Source organism: Chinchilla lanigera, unplaced genomic scaffold (genome assembly GCF_000276665.1).
Source record: "Chinchilla lanigera isolate Chin_1 unplaced genomic scaffold, ChiLan1.0 scaffold00010, whole genome shotgun sequence".
NCBI classification, from domain to species: domain Eukaryota; kingdom Metazoa; phylum Chordata; class Mammalia; order Rodentia; family Chinchillidae; genus Chinchilla; species Chinchilla lanigera.
The window spans coordinates 7,944,235-7,959,091 of NW_004955411.1; the positions used below are offsets into that span (position 1 = coordinate 7,944,235).

At 35.2% G+C, this 14,857-nt stretch overlaps 1 protein-coding gene across 1 annotated transcript; it reads left to right on the top strand.

Annotated features, from left to right (window-relative positions):
* Window positions 1–5,136: 5,136 nt before the first annotated feature.
* On the top strand, window positions 5,137–14,370 carry Defb110 (defensin, beta 110). Its single transcript, XM_005377927.1, has 3 exons — window positions 5,137–5,191; window positions 9,001–9,144; window positions 14,189–14,370. Exons 1-3 carry the CDS (start codon window positions 5,137–5,139, stop codon window positions 14,368–14,370), a joined length of 381 nt encoding a protein of 126 aa, XP_005377984.1.
* The last annotated feature ends 487 nt before the right edge of the window (window positions 14,371–14,857 follow it).

A 14,857-nucleotide genomic window follows, 5' to 3' on the forward strand; every position in this document is an offset into this window, starting at 1 on the left:
AATACAAAAAAGTTCTAGTTATTGCAAGGTAATGAAGACTTACAAGTACTTTTTAAAAATTAAAATATTCCTGAGTTGTGGTTTTTTTTTTTTTATGGCACTTAGTCTGAGATGTTTAATAAGAGCAAGCAGAGCAACCTCCTGCCAAAGGGTGAGGAAAATAAGCGGTTGCTCCCTGGGTGAGAATATCGCCTTTCATGCTGAGGCTGACCTGAGTGTACCTGAAAGTGGAGAGTCGGCTTGTCATTTGAGTGTGGGGACATCAAGCTGTCTAGAGCCTTCTATTCAGTCTTATCTCATTCTCCTTTTGTCTTGGATGAACTTCACACATAAGTTTTCTTTAATCTCAGATCCTTAGGCTGTTTTTTCAAAGCCTAATTCACAAACCTCACAGTGGTGTTGACTTCAAACCACTTCTGGGAAAAATCCAGAATATCAGTCTGTTGCCATGACAGTGGAGTGACTGGATGGCACGACAGCTCTTCTGTGCAGACACTTGGTACATCAAGCTGAGGGAGGGATTTCCAGATCACAAAGGGGGTAAAATTGGGATTTTTTTGGTTGTTTCTTTTTATGGGATGTAAGGGAACATCACACAGCTTATTGCCTAAATAAGAGGTACAAAAACTGATATTGTGTGGGTGTGAGTATGAGTGTGTGTTTTTATACATCTGGCCATTATATCTTTGTTTTCTGGAAGTTAGAGAATTATTTTTTTGCCTCCAGAAGTATTTTTTACCAGATTTGGAAATAAGATCTTGACTTGGTTTATTTAGCATGAACACATTGCAACAGATTCTTTATACACCTAATTCCTACAAGAATTGACGAAAGAGTGAGATTTGCCAAGTGAAGCAACAGCCAAGTTCTCAGTAATCTCTTCCTTTGATTTGTTTTTTCAGATTTTTTTGCTTTGCCAGCTCTATAGTTCCCAGGCTTCCTTGATGTTAGTTCTCAATCTTTTGTGTTCTGCGTGGGAGAAGTAAAAGAGGAAACCGCTTAGACACATGAATTAGTTCTTTGGCCACGACTGAGGCATCCTTTTCTTTGTGCTGCAGTCTTGCTCGATTCATGATCTAACACCAGAGGGTCGGGAATTCTTGCAGTACCTTAACAGTGCTGAAATCTGCACTGTTAAGGAAGTTAACTGCACTAAGGAAGTTAAAGTCTGACTGTGACCATTTTATTTAAAAGATTCTTTAATTTAAATGAAACAAGGTTGAAGTAAACATGATTTTGTCAATCATGTTCATGAATTATAGATGCACTGTAGCATCATGTGATGGTCTTTTGGGATACCTAATTTTTATTTATCCTGGTGTCTGTGTGTGCTGTATAGACTAAGACAAAATGATCTACTTCACCTTTATTGGAGGGTTTTCAGGACTGTGTGTCTGCTCCTCAGCTTTGTTTTAATGTCTTTTGTCCTTTGGTTGTATTTTGTATTTTAAAAAAACCTAAAGTCCTTTTTTCATTATTGGTGTCATTTCATTTGTTACCTGAGAGATTATTTCTGATCGGATTTCTGCTATGGCCTGATGGAGTTGTTTCTTTATTTACATTGCAATCCTTTCAGCGATTTCAGGTGTGATTACCAAGTTCCCCTACGTCGCTATCTCCTGGACTTGTTCTGGGTGAGGTGGAGTTCTGAGGTTGCGTTTTGGTCCTTCGTCTTGTCATTTTTGATGCCAGAGACAGAGCGCCCCGTCTCACTCTTCCCTGGCAACTCACCAAACATCGCTAGCATCCCTAGTTTTCCTGGCAGTCAGACTTGCCACTTAGTGACCACTGAAATGAGCTGCTCAGTCTGGGGTAACCACGTAGTTGGTGGAGTATACCCAGTTCTCCCAGGTCTCAGACAAGAACCGCGATGGCAGTGGATCATGGACCACTTGGTCCAGGGTCCCCAGGCAGCTGAAGGTGCACCCAGGACCCAGATGCAGCCTTCAATGGTGGCAGGATCACAAGCAGCCTGGTCTACCATCCCTGGGAAGTTGATGGAGTATACCTGGCTCTGTGAGCTGTGATAGCAGCGAACACGGACCTCTTGACCCAGTGTCCCCAGGCAGCTTGGGGAGTGCCCAAAGTCCTTCTTGTTGAGTGCCATTGTCCCCTATATTTTTTCTCTTTTGGAAAAATAGGAAGGATTTTTTTTTTCCTCTTGTTAACCTATTTTTCTGTTTTTTAATGGTTTTATGAAAAGAGCTTTTATAACCTCACCAAAAATAAATTTTCATATTGTCTCTTAAATTTTGATGACTTTTCCAATGAGTGAATTCTTGCAGATAGTTTGAAGTCTGAGTCAAGCTTTATCATTGTTCATATGAATATCTAGTGAGCCTTTCACCAGCCATTGAAAAGACCACCTTTTCTCCACAGAAATAGCTCAGCATTTTTATTAAAACTTGTCTTACACAGAGGATGAGTTTATTTGTACACTATCAATACTATTCCATTGTTTCTGAGTGTGTCTTATGGAAGTACCACATTATCCTGATAACTGAGTCTTGGTTTTAAACTTTGAAATTGGCAAATATGAGTTCCACACATCTGCATTTTCCAAGGTCACTTTGGCTATATTGGGGTCTCTTGTTATTCCCTATACAATAAATATCTTAGAAAATTTTTGGTGCATTCATTATCATTAATCCTTATTCTGATTTTCTTTTTGGTTTACTTTTGAACTATTCATAATAGTGGGTATTGTTTAATTTTTATATACTTGTGCATTTTCTAATTTTCATTCACTGATTTGTAATGTATTCTCATATTCACAGAATCTATTTTATATAATTTCAATTTTAAAATATATTTATGTTTGATTTTAACCTGCTTATATGACTATTCTATATATTTCATGTTCACTGGAGAAGATTGTGCATTTGACATTTAATTGGACTAATGTTCTATAACTGTTACTAGGTTGACTTGGTTTTTGTTTTGTTTTGTTTTGTTTTGTTTTGTTTTGTTATTTGGTACCAGGAATTGAACTCATGACCTTACACTTGCCAGGCAGGCAGTATGCCACTCAGCTATATCCTTAGTCCTACAAGTGTTGCTAGGTTGACTTAGTTCTCTTTAGTCATTGAACTATATAGTTGTATCCAATATTGAAACTGGGGGATGAATGCTTCCAATTATTATTGTATTTATTATGTGTTCATTTCTGATTTTGTTCTGTCATATTTTGATTTATGCATTTTGAGGTTTTTATCTTACGTATGATAATTTTTATACCTTCTGCATCTTCTTAATGGATTGACAATGTTAGCATTTTCCGGTGTATCTTGTCTGTGGTAAAAATCTTTGTCTTACATCTATTTTGTCTGTGTTATTATAATTACTCCAACTCTTTTTAATTAATGGTTATGTGACTTTTTTTCCCTCTTTTTAAGAAAATCAACTAATAGGAGCTCTCTGGGTCAGGTTTAACATTTATTAGTCTTTTGTCTCTTTTTACCCCATGCCAACAGAATACTTCTCATCGTAGGAGAACTTTTCCAGTATTCTGTATGTTCTGTGATTATAATGAAATGAATTAGAAATCATTCATTGAGTCCTAAACCTCATTGCTCTATATATATATTGAAAAACTCCTACATGGTCATCTCCTGACTACTTGATGCTAAATTCTCTACTTTCCTGTCATTCTCAGAGTGAAAAATAGGTAAATCATCTTCCCCATAAGTACAATCATTTTGATTTTCTTCCAAAGTTTCCATGTGTTTTTCATAGAACTGCTTTTTAATAAAAGGCAACAATTACTGTGTAAGTTTATCTCTCTTGATTTCACTTTCTTCATCAGTAGTGTGGGAGGATTTTCTGAGTTTATAGGCACCCTCAAAGTCTTTCTTAATCTATGTAATAGATTTTATAACTCTGAGATTCACTTTTTGTATGTTTTAAGGAATGAATCACTTTTCTTATAGTAATGTGTGTCTTCTTTCAGCAGTGTTGCTCTTCCAGAATGTTGTTAGTGATACAAATAGTTAAGCTCCATTCTAGATCTACCAACTCACAAATGTGGAGGTAGGGGATATTCTTGAATCTGGATTTAGTAAGTCCTCCATGCAATTCTAATGTAGTTTAAGAGCCATTGTTAGCTAGGCATGGTGTCACAAGCCTGTAATCCCAGCACTCTGGAGGCTGAGACAGAAGAATCCCTGCAAATTCAAGCTCAGCCTGTGCTGCACAATGAGTTCAAGGACAGCATGGAATGCATAGTAAGACCCTGTTTCTAACAAACAAACAAACAAACCCCATTAAAACAACTGTCCTAGAAATTCTCTAAACTCCACAGTAGAAAATGATTCATTCTTTCTCTTTCTATCAGTTTCCAGATACTGGAACAAGCTTGTGGTTTTCCCTTATGCATGTGAAAGGACAGTGTGCAAACTGGATCAGCTATCAACTTTAGTTTTATAACAGAGTTAAAATATTAGAAATAGAATTTTGAAGTCAGATGGTTTGCTTTAAGAAATTAGTATATCATAATTAAACCCTTGTTTTGCAGCATATTATCCATGCTCACTAATGAATCCAGAATTTACTAGTTGTGTTACAGTTAATAATTAAAAATTATATTAATTGAAATAAATTACTTAACCTCCCTGCTTTTTATTTTTTTACTTGTAAAAAAATTAAGCCACTTCAGTGAAAACATCCTGCTATTAAAGCCTACAATTCAGACCCTTGATAATTATCAATTTAATTCTAGAGGCTTGGGAATATTTATTACTACCTCTTATATGCAGTAGAGGGTTAGATTAGTATAACTTTACTTTGTATATCTTCACATCGTTAGTATATCTTCACTTTGATGTTTTAGGGCCCCAAAATACGTCACCTATTGAAATAGTTCCTAAAACATCTTGTCATTATAAAAAGCTATTCGAGGTAACTCATGCAGGTTTTACTTTCATGAAGAAAATTTAATACTATTTTTTGACCAAGTTCATTGACGGTGGTGGTGTTCAGCCAAGCATACAAATGTTCTTGCTTTTGATTTGCCTCTGTAGTTAAAACTACTTCCCAGGGGAACCTATAAATAAAAGGGATTTCTGGCTCCTTCTTTCAAAACAACTAACTTGAAAAAGAAGATCTGTTGACACTTTTTTCTCTAAGAAACACTGTACCATGAAGTTTCATCTCTTTTTCTTTATTCTGCTCTTTGGGGTCACAGTTTTACCAGGTAATATGCAAACATTTGTGGGGGTATTTGTACTAATTTGAAGAGGCATCCGCTGTTTCTTGTTAACAGTATGATAACAGCGATTAAAATGTTATTATACTAAACAATACGGCATTGTGATATAAACTCTAAAACAAAGAAAGGTAAAACTAGTGTAACATCAATGAAATGTAGTTTTGCTAATAGTATTGTAACAATTTCTTAGTGCTGATAGACATTGCTATAGTGATACGAGGTACAACAAGGGCAAGCTGGCTTCTGAAATCTTTTTAAATTTCTGAAAGTCTAGAATGATTTCAAAATAACAAATTTTAAGGATAAGATAATCTCATTAACATTCTCAGCTTCAACCAGTAACATTAATTATTCTGAATGCATGTTCTTTTGGAAAAAATGTTTAGTATAATCCACCATTAAGTGGTAAATGGCTGAAGGGTATAGATTTATTTCCTTTTTCTATTTTTCACCTATGCCAATACTGCTTTCCATTAGTAGCAATCCCTTCTTGGTATTCTTTCTTGAGGCAACTATATCCCCTGTAGGTCTTTCTATAACTGATTCTTGACAGTATCTTATAGTTTTGGTGAGAATTTTCCCCAAAAGTCTGTCTCTCCACATAGGATAGGAGGTAATAAGCGTCTCTTCTCCCAAACATTTGTGCAAGCAGAGAAAGAAAATACAGTAAGTACTGCAGGTAGAGAGATCACTGATGCTACTAACTTCCTGGTAAAGACACTGAGATGAAAGGATGAGCACAAGCCTAGACACTTTGTAGGAGAGATAGCAAAATCAAACTCATACGCACTAACTTTTTGGACAATACTCTTTTAGTACCTGGGTTAATATACAGACATTAGAAGAAAAATTGTAGGAAAAGCCTGAGAGATTAAATTAACTGTTATCTCATTGTCTTACCAAGTATATCATTGAAATCTAAAATTTTACATGTAGTAAACTGATAAATTATCATTTAAAGTTGCTACTGCAAAAAGGTCTAAGCCAGGCATGGCAATGCACGCTTGTAATCCCAGCACCTGGGAGGCTGAGACAGGAGGATTGGGGTCATCATGAGTTCAAAGCTGGTCTGTGCTGCACAGTGAATTCAAGGCCAGCCTGAACTACATAGAGAAAAATAATTAAAATCAAATAATAATAATAGTGAAAATTAATAAATAAAAATTCTACAGAGGTCAGTCATCAATAAAATATCAATATAGTTAATTTAGTTAATACAATAACTCTTCTTTCATCCAAAAGTTGTTTATGGAAGGATATCTGGATATTTTTCAGAATTGTAGGGAAAAAATAAATTTCATACAGATTTGCCTAACTTTCAGTAGGTAGTGAGTCATTTTCTTCTATTTCCAACAGTAGAAAACATTAAAACATACACTCTACTCAGCATTCCCTTCCTTAAAACAGCCATATCAAATATTTCCATTCATAACTAAGGTTAGTCCTACATTTATTAAACAAAAAAACCATATGCCCTATAGACTTACAAATGGTAAACCACTTAAGGGATATGGTGACCTAGATTGTAACATTAGTGTCATTTCCTTTTGTACATTCTCATTTATTTTCAAATTGAAGGCACTGTCTTTTTTTTTCTTTCATGCATGGATCAAATCTTTAGAGAACTCCTAGTATTACTGACAAAAAATCTTAAAGTAGCAATAACAAGAATAACAAAAACCAGCATATTCAGCTATGTAATTATATCTTTTCTCCTCAAAATTAGGGGAGTATGATATGAGCTATGGAAATTTAATAAATAATAAAGCATTGATGTTGAGGTCTTTCAACTTTACTCCATCATCATACAGCTGTTAAAGTAAACTGGATATAAACAAGTATCATTTTTAGGTCTTAATGGAACTCCTCCTTTCTTTTTATATATCATTTAGTCTTGTATGTAGTGAAAGATCCTACTCAAAGTTGCAGAACAAAAATTGATACTCTTGCCAGACAGTTACAAATGAAAAGACATCTAGATGAAAATCCTTAAATTTTCTATGCAGGAAAATGTTCGTTTCCATAACTTAGCTTTCATCTTCATTTCCTAGGGTTTATAAATTCACAGTAAGTTAGAAATGTAATATTTTCCCATTCCTTTCACTACATCTGCCAAATTAAAAAAATATGTTAGTATCACAAAGCATTTCTTTCTGAAGTCTAGCAAGTCTTTGAACATAAGGTAATATGGCTTCGTGCTAAAAAGAAAGTTACGGTTTTGTTCCCCTGTTACAAGGGGAGATAATGTTACCCTGTAGAATAAAGAAACAGATGAATGGAAATAAGAAATTTGAGTTGACAGTGAATTTTATCCAACTGTAGTCTGTATAGTAAGTTAGTATCTATATAATATTTAAAGAAATTCCCTGTTATATTAGAATGGTATAATAATGCAGCATGAATGAATCACTTACAGGGATTTCAGAAAAAATGGAGGGAGGTATTATTAGCAGGGCCCTGAGGGAGAAAAGTATTCCAATGCCTTATCCATGGCAAGAGAAGATATTTGTTTTTTGTCTTTTCACTACATCATTATAAGATTGGTTTTCATTGTGCAATGACATCACCCAGGGGACATCAGGCAATGTCTGGAGACCCTTTAGGTGTCACAACTAGTATGACTGGCATATCATGGGCAGAGCCCAGAGGTGCTGCTCCTCATTCTACAATTCACAGGGCACCCACAAGTACAAACTGTCAAGCACAAAGGTCAGTATTGCTTAAGTTGAGAAAACCTGCTATAGAGCCTGGCACTAAGCTCTACAAGAGCAAATGTACTAGACATTCGTTATTTTGCTTTTCCAAACATGGATAAGGCAAACGTCTTCTACACAACAGCCTTTCCAGTATTGTCTGAATATCACCATGAGTCCAGCTACAAATTCCTTGCTAATGCTTTTTAGGTTTGATGAGAAAAAGAACCCTAGAAAGGGGGCTAGTAAACTTTCTTTTTCTAGAAATAAGGTAAATAAAAAATAGTTTCATTTTATGAGCTCTGTGATCACAGCTGTATCCCGGTAATGCAAAAACAGCTATAGATGGTTTGTAAATAAGCAAGTGCCAATCAGCTTATGAGGAGAGGTGGGCTGGTTTGGCCCCTACCTCCATGCTGTGAGTCACTCATCAAGAGGATTCACAACATGAACAATGAATGGAGGTAATTCTTTATAACTCACTCCTGCTTCAGAAGCTTTGCCCATTGCTGTACCTTCTCATACTTCCCATTATTTTCTCAAGCATCAGTACTGTTGTTCAACCTGTGCCTAAGTTAAATTACCTTTTTAGGGAAATAAATCCCACAATATCCAGGAGGGCTGTGAGAATTCAGGTCCATTGCCTAGCATTGCCTAGCTCTCAACATTTAAGAAAAGCAAAATAGAGCTGCAGTCAAAATTTCAAGAAAAATTCAAAAGGCACAACATTCAGATTAAATAATGTTTGTGACAGCAGGACATGGATGGCCCAGAAGGATATAGATGATTGTGGAGATCGAGTTTGGTAAAATAAAATAAAGAAAAATAAGTCATGGCCATTTTTTACTGTTGACTTTGAGAATTGCCCTTGAGTTTCTGCCCGGTCACCCATAACATAACACTTGAACACCTAACTTAGGTCCCAGATGCTTTTGAGTTCTAAGTGGGTCCTTGTATTGAGGAGAGTAAGTTTACATGAATTTCCCCCAGAAAGTAAAGATTTTCACCCTGTTATCTTTGGCTTTTATGAATGTTTCCTTTTAAAACACCAATGTGTCGTTAACTGCATTGCTAATTCTAGTCATTCTTTTCTTCTTACAGCCAAAAGGAGATATCCCGAGTATGGTAGCTTGGATTTAAGGAAAGAGTGCATAAGGAGCAAAGGTCACTGTAGAATTCAGTGCCAAAGCAATGAAATTAGAGTTGCTTTCTGCATAAGACCTGGAAGTCAGTGCTGCATGAGCAGTTCAGGATGACAGAGACAAGAGATACGTGTTCCGTGAAGAGAAGACCGCTGTAACTGAGTCTTCCTGGCATATCTTTCAAGCCTGTGTGTCTCTCTAACACACAAAACTTGAATAAAATTCAACGCTGAACTATTCAGAAGTGTTTCTATGATACACACATTTCCAGCACCTTTTCCTCTTGATTTCTTGCTATCAAAAGCAAGCAGAATTTGTTTGTGGAAGTTATTCAATAAGTTCTCAAAAGTTCTATGTGCCTTGTGATAGGTGATGTAAGTAATATTGGAGTCAAGTTGAGAAGGGGTATGAATGTGTTGTTATTTTACTACAGATTACCTGAAAATATGTAAATCCACTGGGCTTAGGTGACTAGACACTGACAGTTCATGCAGATCTTTTATGAAAGACAGGGCTGAAGGGGAAGAGTAACCAGACCAGAAGGAGAAACACTTGAGTTATCCATAACAAGCTCTGATTTCCGCTCTTACTGCTATTTAGAAAATGCATACCAAGAAACAGGGAGAAACTTTCAGAACGTAGAAGAAATTGCATGAATTTAAACATTTTGATGAAAGAAGTCAGAAACTATAAGTAATAGTTTAATCCAGCTCTTCAGTCCTAGTAAATGAGTCTGTCTAAGGAGATACTGAGTAAGACGAAGGAAGAACCTTTAACTTTCAGCTACATTCTGCCTCAGTTTCTCTCCTATTGGATTCTTGATAAGACTTTCAACAATTCATCTATACCATGTAGTTTCACCAAAAGTGTTAATTCTATTTATTTTATGAGTTAAATCATACAATCTAGCAATTTGTATTGATTCCAAACTCTTAAGTCACATCACCAATACTTCAAGATAATAACACAACACAGGCTCCCTGCCTCTCAAATAAAATAAATACTATTTTGGCAAGTTAATTACAGCAAAAGAAAATTTACTGAATGCATATATGTGAACTAGATCTGGGTTTAGAAAGAGATAAGAAATGAAAGAATTCTTGGGGCTGGGTGTTTAGCTCAGCGGCACAGCGCCTGCCTGGCAAGCTTGAGGTTGTGAGTTCGATTCCCGGTACTGGAAAAAAAAAAAAGAAATGAAAGAATTCTTGATATTTGTGTTGTGGCACCTCTGTGAATTCATTCTATTTTCCAAATGCAGTTGTGAGATCTGTGTTCACATTATAATTATCTATAATATTGACATGCAGAAGGAATAAGTTTTTGCTATATATATAACATTGACATGAGCAAACCCAACATATATTACAAAAGACTGATCATTTTGTAGTGCTCTATCTTAGTGAATGCACATTCCATTATGAAAAAATCCTTGCTGTTATTTGCATTATATTTTTTCAAAAAGTTGGTATAGTTACTCAATATATTTCCTTGTTACTTCAAAAGCATTTGTACAGTATTTATTTATAACAAAGTTTCTCAAGTATGGCACTATAAGTCATTTTGGTCTAGATAATTTTGTTGTAAGAACGATGCTGTTCGTTTTATACAGTGTGATCAAAATAAATGATGGCTGTTTAAATTTTTAAACTTCACTATAGTAACAGATACATTGCCATGAGTTTCCTTCAAAACATTCACTACCATTCAAACACACATAGTCCATCATTTTTGACACTTTCTGAGGCAGTTGTGGAAGTTCTTTTCTGTGTCTTTATGTGAGGTATTAAAAAAAAATACACTGAATGCTTCAGGTAAACTCCATCTAACTGAAATGTAGGCTTTAAAGATATTATGGTGTGATCTCATCCACCTATTCGATGAATCTGGTGCCATGCAACTTCTGGCTTTGCCCATGGTTAAAAGGAGAGGTGAACATTTTGAACTTTTTTAAATCAGCAAGGTAGCCACAGCAGTGAAACTAGAGACATGAAAAGAAGACTGCCAGAACTGCCTGAAACAGCGGCGAGAATGTTTTAGCTATTTTGTCTCCTAGCAGATTGTTTCCATGCTAATGTTTAGATCTCTGTTCCATTTTGAATTTAGTTTAGTGCAGGGTGAGAGACATGAGTCTAGGTTCAATATTCAGCATGTGGATAGCCAGTTTCTCAGCAGCATTTGATTAAAGGCTGTCTTTCCTCCAGAGAAGAAATTTGGACCCTGTGTCAAAAATAACATAGCTGCGTACAACTGAAGTTGTTTCTGTATCTTCTATTCTGTTCCACTGATATACAAGTCTGTTTTTTAGGTGCTTTTTTTGGCCAGTACCATGCTACTTTTATCACAGTAACTTTGTGGTATAACTTGAAGCCAGGGATTGTTGACCCCTGTCTTTCCCTTGTTGGGCAGAATTGCTTTTGTTGTTCCAGGTCTCTTTTGGCTCTACATGAAGTTTAGAATTATTTTCTCCAGTTCTGTAAAGAATGTTACTGGTACTTAGATTGGAATTACATTAACTTTATGTAACAGTCATGGAAGTATGTGTATTTTGACTACATTCATTCTGCTCATCCAGGAACAAGAGATTTCATTCCATTTTTAATACATTTTTCAATTTCATTTTTCAGAGTACTATAGTTTTTGCTTAGAAGTTTTTCACTTCCTTCATTACATTAATTCCTAAGTATTTCATTTATCTGGTGCACTTTTGAGGGGTATCATTCTCAAATATCCCTCTTGGTGAGTTATTGGTGTACAGGCAGAATGTTTTTGATATTAGAATGTTGACTTTGTACCCTGCTATGCTGCTGAATTTGGATATTAGTTCTAGGAGTCTTTTGGTGCAGTTTGGGGGTCTTTTATGTAGATGATCACGTCATCAGCAGATAATTATAATTTAACTTCTTCCTGCCCTATCCATATGCCTTTTTTGTTTCTCTTGTCTTATTGCTCTAGGTAATGTTTCAAAAAACTATGGTGAAGGCAAGGACTTTCTGAACAAAACCCCAGTCACACAAGGAATAATACAAAGTATCAACAAATGGGATCATGTCAAATTGAAAAGCTTCTGCACAGCAAAGCAAAGCACCAACAGCATGAAGAACAATTCTCCTTTGTTGGTGGGACTCCAGACTAATACAACCACTATGTAAATCATTATGGAGATTCTTCATAAAATTAAAAATAGAAATTCCATTTGACCCAGCTATTCCCTTTCTAATTCACTTCCCAGAACAGTTAAAGATATACCACACTGATAGATCCATACCATGTTTACAGAAACATAATTCACACCAACTAAATTTTGGAAACAGCATATCAGTCCCTCAACAGATAAACGGATAAAGATGTGCTATTTGTACACAATGGAGTACTACTCTGCAATAAAGAAGGATAAAAATCATTTGTAGCAAAATAGTACACCTTAAGACCATACTGTTAAGTGAAGTAACTCAGAAACACTAGCTTAAACATGGCAAGGTTTGTTTCATATGAAAACCTCAATGTATATTGAAATTTAAGACAGATACTGGGAAAAAAAGAATGAAAATGGTGTTTTGATCAAGTGTGGACAATGTATCTAAAAGTATACCTTGACCGTACAGTTTTCTGACATAGTGTACGTGTTCTTTGACCAGTTACTCTGGTTTTTCAACTTGTATATGTGATAATTAACTTTATAAATCCTTATAAATATATGAATCTTATACTTGAAGAAAAGGAGTGGAGGGAAGGGGACAAAGGAATTGAGATGTGTTGTGTACGTGTACCAATTCTCTACAGTGAATGCAATCATTATGTAGGGTGAACCTGCACTAATAAAAAGTTGGCAAGAATGATGGTCTAAGTAGGACTGAAGTGAGCATGAATATTATGATGATTATTAGCAATGTATGTTTATTTTAATCTTTTTTAAAATTTAAACATTCTTGTTATTTGTTGTTCATATCTAATGTGTCTGAGGCCCATGTCTTTTGTATTTTAAAGACATAATTGCATTGTAATTAAATCCTTAAGAAAAACCTCCTAATAATGCAAAATTTACCTACACTGACTACAGTCCAGAGCAGAAATTTGGAAATCTCAGAGTACCTCTCTTCTGATTGTCTTAGGTGATTCATAAGCAACTAAAACACTAATGAGTATCAATATATAATACAACAAGCATTGTTAATTTTCTGCCACTTTGTTTGTAACTCTGTATTGTCTGTACTGTTCTTTTGCTATTTTGTAAAAGGTTGTCTGTTAATGTTTTCCTCCTTTTATTTTTAAAATAAAAAAAGTAAAACGCTAATGAGGGGACAGTTTTTAAAGAGATAATCTAATACACAAGAGATATGTTTCTCTATATATCTTGAAGGTACTTTAGTTTGCTCAATAAATGACTCTATCAGTATTTGTACAAAAACTGTACTCCAATAAGGACCAGAAGGTGAAAAATCAGAAGAAATCATAACTATCATATATGGGTTTTCATTCTGATTACATATAAAAAGTATTAATTTATGTTATTTTATTCATACACTAAGTATCACTTAGACTGGTAAAAAAGAGATTTATTTCCAGTAGAATGAAAGAAAATTTCAAAGAGTAAGATCTGGAATGAAGCACAAAGCACTGAACAAGTGACACTTAAAAGATAAAGTTTAAAAGTTTGATAAAACATTAAAATTACAAGTACTTAAAAGCTATAAGTACTATTTTGAAAGGAGCATGAAATAATAAATCTACCTTTAATAGACTGAGAGAAAATAAGACATTGGTAAGAGCCCCAGGAGCCAGCTGAATGCAGTATTGAGGTACAGTTCAAGATAAGGCTACACATATTATACAAGGAAAATGTAGATTGGCTACTTTTGGAAATGACTAATAAATTCTGCTTAACCTTCCATTCTCCCCACATTTCACACCCATTGTTTCATTAGAACAAATTTCATATCTCTTCAATAAGATGAACTCCCAAAGGATTAATACACTGATAACTTCAGATACAGTTATCTATTGCAGCCAGATGTAAGTTTCCAGCACCGTATAGCTTTTTTTGTTTTTGGTTTTGGTTTTGGTTTTTCTCCGGTACCGGGAACCGAACTCACGACCTTGTGCTTGCCAGGCAGGCGCTTTTGCCGCTGAGCTAAATCCCCAGCCCCCAGCACTGTATAGCTTTGAGAGATATGAAAAAGTGAAAGGAATACATACAACATTTTGTGATGATGTTGAATATGATTACAGATACTCCATTAAATGGAGAAATCAGACATGCACTCAAATTCTGGAAGACAGGACTACAACTGAACATCAATTTTGCAACAGAGATGCACCTTTTCATTCATGAGTGGGTGAAAATGAAAGGCATGCAATCTATTGTGGAAATATGTATGTTAAATTCTAAATATATCTGCCTAAATGCAAAAATATTGGTCTCTACACTTTACTGTGGAATTTTGTATTTCAGATGGATTACATCTGAATCAGCCAAGGGAATAGACTCTAATTATATTTATAATCTCATTATCTCCAATTTATCATCCAGATCATCTCAATACATCTAAACTAACTCCCTCTCTCCTCTCTCTCCCTCTCTCTCTCTCTCTCTCTCTCTCTCTCTCTCTCTCTCTCTCTCTGTCACTCTCTGTCTTTCTCTGTCTCTCTCTGTCTCTCTCTGTCTCTCTCTTTCTCTTCCTCTCCTCTCTCCAACTCCAAATACTTACGTTTAGATTATACAATTTGACATTTTGGCTCATTTATGAACCACAAAATCATCACTGCAATTAAGATAGTGGCATAAGTCCACTCCAAGTTTCTTCCTGGAATAAGTAAAT